Source organism: Callithrix jacchus, chromosome 5 (assembly GCF_049354715.1).
Source record: "Callithrix jacchus isolate 240 chromosome 5, calJac240_pri, whole genome shotgun sequence".
In the NCBI taxonomy this organism is placed as follows: Eukaryota; Metazoa; Chordata; class Mammalia; order Primates; family Cebidae; genus Callithrix; species Callithrix jacchus.
The window spans coordinates 104,858,438-104,866,415 of record NC_133506.1 but is presented as its reverse complement, the minus strand read 5'-3'; the positions used below and the strand labels follow the sequence as shown (position 1 = coordinate 104,866,415).

Here is a 7,978-nt window from a genome sequence, read left to right as displayed (position 1 = left end):
CCGCACGGGCGCGCATTAGGACCGCGCGGCCGCTGCCCCGCCCCCTCTTCCGGCGGGCGGGCTCCAGAGCCGGGTCTTGGCCGCGGCCGCCAGTCGGCGCCGCCCGGAGCCCGGAGCGCGGCTCCAGCGAGGCGCGGGCTGTGGGGCCGCCGTGTGCCCGGCCTCGCTCGCCCGTGCCGGCCACTCGCCCGCCATGCCCGGCTTCGACTACAAATTCCTGGAGAAGCCCAAGCGACGGCTGCTCTGCCCACTGTGCGGGAAGCCCATGCGCGAGCCTGTGCAGGTATCCACCTGCGGCCACCGCTTCTGCGACACCTGCCTGCAGGAGTTCCTCAGGTGCGGGCCGAGGAGACGGAGTTGGAGCCGGCGGGGGCGGGGCGGGGTGGGGGGCGCCGCTTGGGGAGGGGCTCGAGCTTGGGGCACGCCGGGTCTTTGTCTGCGCCGCGACCCTGTGACCTCAGGGGCGCCCGTGACGTCACGGGGAAGGGAGAGGTGACGTCAAGCCCCGAGGGAGGACCCCCGCAGGAATCCGAGGGGTCCGGGTCCACCTGCCCGGCCCCGGGCGGAAGACCTCGGCGCCTTCCCGCGGGGCGGGGAGGGGAAGATGCCCTTCCCCCTCACCTGAGAGCCGTCGCGGCCTCAGCCTTGAACTTTGAATCTTGCGGGAAGAGGACAGAACCCGCTCCAGCGCGGCACTTTAAGCCTCCGGAGCTTTCCCCCATCTAACCTCTCCCGGTTCTTCGAACGTTCAGAGAACGGAGCTATTGTTCTCCCATTTCACAGATGGGGAAACGAGATTCAAAGAAAGGCTGCGACTTGCCCAGGGTCACAGAGTTTCTTAAAGGCTTAACCGGGATTTAAGCTCGGGCTGCTGTGAGCACACAATGGAGGAAGGACTGAATCCTGCCCCGAACCCGGACCCCTCTAGGCGGTTCCCTTCTCTTCCCGGGGTTGGAGTAGGGCGGGTGGGCCATAAGTCGTGAAGGAGGGGGTCGCACTCGTTGTTACTGAACTCCCGCTGCCCTCTCAGGTCAGCCCTTGGCTCTTGGGCATCCATCAAGTTTCTGGGCGCCCTGTGGTGTCTAGAATCTCCTGGCTATGAACCTTTCAGGCCCGGGTGTGGAAGGCAGGGTGAAGGAGCCCGGACACCTGCGGAGGTCATGTCCCAGAGCGCCAGGGGAGGCTGGGTCGGCCACTGCCTGGCTGTTTGCGGAGCAGAGGGGACCGAGGGCACGGCAGGGAGAGCACCTCTGGGGCTCCTGCCTTCAGTGCTCCCTCCCTCCAAGCCTTCCTCCCTCGCGTGGTCCTCCGCAGCTCCTACTGGCGGAAATCTCTGCAGGCCCTTTGTTTTCTGTTCCCCACAGCCGGGGCCGGCTCCTGCCCTCACAGATGCTCCCGCACAAGCTTCACGACTGCCCCCTCCTCCCTGGCCTCCCCCTCCCCCTGGCAGTGTACACATTTACACTCCTACAGACACAGTCCCATTGTCTCCGCCTTGGCTCTTCCCCGGCCCTCTGGGTTCCAGATGAGGCCAGCTAAGCCCCCTTCCGCCCCCCCCCAACAGCTGACCCATCCTGACTACCTCGGGGAAGGAGCAGGGGAGGGGGCTGGCAGGCCCGATTCCTTCTACCACTTTCTTGGCCCCTCTCTGCCCCTCCCCCTCCCGGAAATCCCCTCTTCCTCTCCCACTGCCCCTCCCCCCATCCTGTCTTCTTCCCTGGGCCTGGGCCTCCACTGCACATCCTGGAGCAGCCTCTGCCCTGCCTCTCCCCCCATCCCCCAGCGCCTGAGCTGTGTTGCTGAGGCTTCTGAAGGGGAGAGGTGGTTGGGCGGGCACTACTCCTCACCCTCAACCGTCACGGAACAAGCACGAGTGAGGGTGTCCACAGCCCTGGCTGGGCCCCAAGCTGCAGGCTAGGCTTCTGTCTGAAGCCTAGGGACTTGCTTCCATCCTCTCCCTGTCTCCAAAACCACTAAGTCAGCACATTCTTGAAGCAGCCAAGTGGACCCCTCTACCCCTGGGCCCACCCCTCTTTCCCCACTCCTGCCTGAGCTGTTAGGTTGGCCCAGGAATGCTGGTTGCCCTGTGGGCAGACACACCCCTTCACTGCCTGCGCTGCTTGTATTGTCCTTGGCATTGATAGTGGGGTCAGTGGTAGTGGGGTCAAGGGGAGGAGGTGGGTGCTAGAAATCCTTGGGGCAGTAGGGGCCTGGACTGCCCAGACCCTGGAGAGTGCCTCTAGAACTGGGCTGCCTTTTGGGCTCTGCTTCCGCCTTGCTCCCTGCCTGCCTCCCACCTACCTGACTCAGACCTGCCAGGAATGCCCTGCCCCAGGGCCTTCAGTCCTGCTGGGTGAGCTCTTGCTCTGCCTCAGCCCTGCCAGGCATGTGTGACTGGTTGTGGCTGGGGTCAGCGAGGGCGTGTTGACAGAAAGAAGCATGCCAACAGGCTCCTTGGGTGCTGACAGCCAGGTAGGAATCTGCAGGAAAAGGCGGACAGCTTGCAGAAGGGGAGCGTCACCAGGCTTCAGAAGCCCACTGAGCAGTGCCCAGTCTTAGCTGTGCTTGCCTGGACATTTTCGCTTGCCAGCTTCTCTTCCTCTGTGTGTGGTTTAGTAGAGCCTGTTTGAGCTGTGGAGTCAGACACACATAGCCAGGTGCTGCTTCACTTGTAAGCTGTTCCATCTGTAAAATGGGGGCATTCCACCCTTTCTCAGAGGCAGGTGGCAAGGGCCGGGGAGGAGTATAAACAAGTGCCAGGGAGCATGCCTTTCCTCCCCTTTCCCATGGGAGACACACCCTTAAAGGAGGAGGGCTGGGTGAGGTGGCCGCAAGCTGACCTTTGCCCTGGTTCTTGGCAGGGGACCTTCCTGGGGACTGGGCAGCCATGGAAGGCCCTTAATCTCTGCCCATCCCTGTTCCCCCTCCCAATCAGCTTTCAGCCCAGCCAATGAAAACTAACCTGGGGGGAGGGGGTGACTGTGCAACCTGTTCCTTTCCCAGTTCAGCTGCCTTCCTGGGGGAGGGGGTGCCAGCTGCCACCTGTTGGCCAAGTCCTGACTGAGGCAGCTTGTGCCTCCACTAGGCCGAGACCCCCCTTCCCAGGAGACCCCCCTTCCCAGGACACGGGCTAGGGTATCTTCTGGGATCCTGGGGAAGTGGAGCCCCTAGGGCCTTTGCTTGCCCTTTTGTCTCACCTGGGCTGGCTGGGAACCGGTCTGGTGAGGGAAGGAGGCTGCTCTGGTGGAGGGGGTGGAGCCAGGCCTTCCTTTCCCCTAATGAGAAGCCTTGACCCTGCCCCTCCCCGCTTTCAGTGAAGGAGTCTTCAAGTGCCCTGAGGACCAGCTTCCTCTGGACTATGCCAAGGTGAGTCCACACTGCCAGGAAGAAGGCCAAGCACAGTCTGTTGCCCTTGGAGGCTGGAGGTGCTGGCAGCCAGTGGGCTCAGGGCCAGTGTCAACCAAGAGCCTGAGGATAGTGTGCCCCTACAAAGGTAACCTGTTCCCTCCCACCAGGCCAGTTTGCAAACGAGGGCCCTGTTTGCCCTGGAGGGCAGGCACAATGCCCAGCCTGTAGGGGTGCACAGAGCTGCTCTGTGCCTGCAACAAGTGCTCCCTCCCCTTCCGGTGGCAGACTAGACCTGTGGCTGAGGGCCAGTATCCCTCCTCCAGGGGGAAGGAAGCAGAGCCTGGGGGACAGCCTGGGATTGAGCAGGCCGATTGGCTCCCTCTTCAAAGGAAGCGTCCTGTGCAGGCATGTTAGGACCCAGCATCAGAGCAGACGCTGCCTGCTGTGCCCTGCATCCCTGGACACAGAGGGGCAAAGAGCCCGGGAGGCTGTTACAGGCTCCAAGGTAGAGCCAGCCCACCTGGGGCCCGGGGTGTGCAATGGGCACTGCAGTCGGCTCTCACCCTGGCCAGTTCCCCCTATCCCCACCCCCAGATCTACCCAGACCCGGAGCTGGAAGTACAAGTATTGGGCCTGCCTATCCGCTGCATCCACAGTGAGGAGGGCTGCCGCTGGAGTGGGCCACTACGTCATCTACAGGTGAGGCTCTGATGGGAGGTCTGGCACCACCTCTCCCTTGGCAGGCACTAACGGCAGCCTTCCCACCAGGGCCACCTGAATACCTGCAGCTTCAATGTAGTTCCCTGCCCTAATCGCTGCCCCATGAAGCTGAGCCGCCGTGATCTACCTGCACACTTACAGCACGACTGCCCCAAGCGGCGCCTCAAGTGCGAGTTTTGTGGCTGTGACTTCAGTGGGGAGGCGTATGAGGTGGGTGGGGTCTGGCTGAGTGTGGAGGAGGGGTACCTGATGGCCTAGGCATCCCTTGACTCAGCACCTCTGACATTTCCACAGAGTCACGAGGGTATGTGCCCCCAAGAGAGTGTCTACTGTGAGAATAAGTGTGGTGCCCGCATGATGCGGCGGCTGCTGGCTCAGCATGCCACCTCGGAGTGCCCCAAGCGCACTCAGCCTTGCACCTACTGCACTAAGGAGTTCGTCTTTGACACCATCCAGGTGAGGCCCTTCCTGAGCAGGGCAGGTGACAGGGAGCCAGGTGACAGGGAGGTTGCAGGGCAGGTGACACAGAGCCAGGCTATTGACTACTGCCTCTCTGCCTCTGTGGCCCCAGAGCCACCAGTACCAGTGCCCAAGGCTGCCTGTTCCCTGCCCCAACCAGTGTGGTGTGGGCACTGTGGCTCGGGAGGACCTGCCAGGCCATCTGAAGGACAGCTGTAGTACCGCCCTGGTGCTATGCCCATTCAAAGACTCCGGCTGCAAGCACAGGGTGAGATACCCCTTCTCCTTCTGTCAGCCCTTTTTTGTCCTTGAAGCCCTAGACGGAGGCTTGGCTTCTTGATGCCACTTAGGCCTTGGTGTGGTCCCTGCTGTGCTTCTCTGAAGCCATCAGTCCCCCATGCTGGCCAGCTCCAGCCTCTTCCTACCACCCTCTATCTTCCTCACATAGAGCTGGGTCCCTGCTACCCTGTACCCACTCTTCTCTCCCCTGGACTTTCCCCTACTAATAACTCTTCTCCCTTCCCCTATGGCCTGGGCTTTGCCAACAGTGCCCTAAGCTCGCAATGGCACGGCATGTGGAGGAGAGTGTGAAGCCACATCTGGCCATGATGTGTGCCCTGGTGAGCCGGCAACGCCAGGAGCTGCAGGAGCTTCGGCGAGAGCTGGAGGAGCTATCAGTGGGCAGTGATGGCGTGCTCATCTGGAAGATTGGCAGCTACGGGCGACGGCTGCAGGAGGCCAAGGCCAAGCCCAACCTTGAATGCTTCAGCCCAGCCTTCTACACACATAAGTATGGTTACAAGCTGCAGGTGTCTGCATTCCTCAATGGCAATGGCAGTGGCGAGGGCACACACCTCTCACTGTACATTCGAGTGCTGCCTGGCGCCTTTGACAATCTCCTTGAGTGGCCCTTTGCCCGCCGTGTCACCTTCTCCCTGCTGGATCAGAGCGACCCTGGGCTGGCTAAACCACAGCACGTCACTGAGACCTTCCACCCTGACCCAAACTGGAAGAATTTCCAGAAGCCAGGCACTTGGCGGGGCTCCCTGGATGAGAGTTCTCTGGGCTTTGGTTATCCCAAGTTCATCTCCCATCAGGACATCCGAAAGCGAAACTATGTGCGGGATGATGCAGTCTTCATCCGTGCCGCTGTTGAACTGCCCCGGAAGATCCTCAGCTGAGTGCAGGCGGGGCTCAAGGGGAAAGGAGAATGGGGCAGACCTGAGTCAGGCACTGCTAAACTTGGAGAGGGGGCCGGACCCCCGTCCGCGGCTTCTGCATAGGTTCTGTTATCCCATTCTTCCTCCCTGAACCACCACCCTCAGGTGCCTCCAATTGGTGCTTCAGCCCTGGCCCCTATGGGGAACAGGTCTTGGGGTCATCAAGGGCTGGAAACAAGTGACCCCAGGGCCTGTCTCTCTTCTTGGGCAGGGCAGACATGCCTTGGTGCTGGGTCACACTCTACCAGAACTGAGGTGCCTGCTCAGGTGCTATGTCCCAAGAGCCATAGGGGGGTGGGAGTTGGGGATGGAGGAAGGGTACTTCAGTCTGTCTTGAGATCTGATTTTTTTTTCCCCTTTCCCTAGCTGTGTACCCTCTGGTTATTTATTTCCTTAGTGCCAGGAGGGCGCAGCAGGGGAGCCCTGATTTTTAATAAATCCAGAATTGTATTTATTAATTTGCTTTCAGCCTGACTTACTTGGGTTGGTTAGGGCCCCGGGAGGTTTAGTACAACTGAAGGCAAAGAAAGGACCAGTAAGAGAACGGCCGCTGCCGGGGTCTGTCCCCAGGATCCATTTGCCCTGTTGGCTCGCCTTCTGGTGGACGCCCGGGGAACTGCATTGGGCTTTGTGTGGCAGACGGGTCCTGCCACTGCCCTCTGGCGATTAAATGCGGAGGTGCATGGTCTGCGTTTCTTCTTTTTTTTTTTTTGAGACCGAGTTTCACTCTTGTTACCCAGGCTGGAGTGCAATGGCGCAATCTCGGCTCACCGCAACCTCCGCCTCCTGGGTTCAGGCAATTCTGCCTCAGCCTCCTGAGTAGCTGGGATTACAGGCACCCGCCACCATGCCCAGCTAATTTTTTGTATTTTTAGTAGAGACGGGGTTTCACCATGTTGACCAGGATGGTCTCCATCTCTGGACTTCGTGATCCACCCGCCTCGGCCTCCCAAGGTCTGCATTTCTTAAGGCTGGAGTCCCTGGTCAGCCCCACCAGACTTGTGCCTCTGCCCTAGGCAGGTCTTTCTTGGTCTAATGATAATAGGACTGATGCTGTTAAGCACTTGACGTGCATTGTTTCATTGAAAACAACTGTCAAGTGAAATGCCTTTTATCACAACTGGCTTAGTGGGCTCTAGAGAAGAGTTAATGAGACAATGCATATTCCTGGCCCAGAATAAGTGCTTAGTGAATGCTTTCTAAATCCAAACCCCAGTCCACATCCAGTGACTGACTGGATGTTGAGCAAAGGGGGCTTCAAGATGTTCAAGGCACTTGGTTTTCTCACCGGCTTTTCTTATGGGCCTAGTGGGTGCTTGTGATTATCCATATTTCACTGATGAAATACCAACAGAAGCAACTTATTGATTCTTCTGAGGGTTCAGGCAGGGCCTGGATTCTGTTTTAAACCCCAGTAGTTGTAGCTCCCTCTAATTTTGTCAATAGGTGTGGATGCTTTTGCTTGCTTCTGGCAAGTTTCTCAGCTACATAGGGCCTCCATTACCTACCCTGGTGAAAGTCTGCTCACCTCCCAGATTTGTTGTAAAGATTAAATGAACTGGTTAGAATGCAGTGCCTTACTGTGTCTTACCTAGCCTTGTATGAGGCTGTATGTATGGGAATTATTACTAAGGGAAGGTTCCAGGGCTTTTTTTAAAAAAACTCATTATTTCTTTTCCTCTGGGGGAAAAAATTTTTTTTAATAAAAAATGATAAAAAAACAAAAAACCTCAGCCTCTGTGGTGCACGCATAGTTACTCAGGAGGCTGAGGTGGGAGGATAGCCAGGAGGTGGAGGTTGCAGTGAGCCAAGATTGTGCTACTATACAATCTCTTGATCGCTTGTGTGGTAGAGCCAGATCCTGTCTCAAAAAAAAAAAAAAATTATCAGATGACAGAACAGGACTAAGCCTCAGTAAGCCAGACTGGGGAGCTCATCGTCAGCCAAATCTTTTCAAAAAGGTCAAATTCACTTATCTAGGGAGAAAGGGGCCCTGCTGCCTGAGAAAGCAGAGCTTGACCTCTTCACCAGATAAGCCATCTTGGTATGGTGATGCCTGGAAACTGGTAGAGGCAACCATGGCTCCAGCAGCAGAAATGCTTTCAGGCAACAGGCCGGGCCACCCTACCAGCATCCCAACAAACACTTAGCCAGGCACAGTGGCTGGCACGTAGAATTCCAGCACTTTGTGAGCCTGAGTTGGATACCAGCCTGGGCAACAAAGCAAGATG

At 58.3% G+C, this 7,978-nt stretch overlaps 1 protein-coding gene across 2 annotated transcripts; it reads left to right on the top strand.

Moving 5' to 3' along the window:
* Positions 1 to 91: 91 nt before the first annotated feature.
* TRAF4 (TNF receptor associated factor 4) lies at positions 92 to 6,205 on the top strand. 2 transcript variants are annotated; one of them, XM_002748235.5, is made up of 7 exons: positions 92 to 336; positions 3,315 to 3,366; positions 3,943 to 4,047; positions 4,117 to 4,278; positions 4,363 to 4,524; positions 4,640 to 4,795; positions 5,076 to 6,205. In XM_002748235.5, the coding sequence occupies exons 1-7, from the start codon at positions 194 to 196 to the stop codon at positions 5,706 to 5,708; spliced, it is 1,413 nt and encodes a 470-aa protein (XP_002748281.2). In that variant the 5' UTR covers positions 92 to 193; the 3' UTR covers positions 5,709 to 6,205. The 2 variants fall into 2 exon arrangements, with proteins under 2 accessions (XP_002748281.2, XP_054112141.1); XM_054256166.2 differs by having other exon boundaries at positions 3,921 to 4,047.
* The last annotated feature ends 1,773 nt before the right edge of the window (positions 6,206 to 7,978 follow it).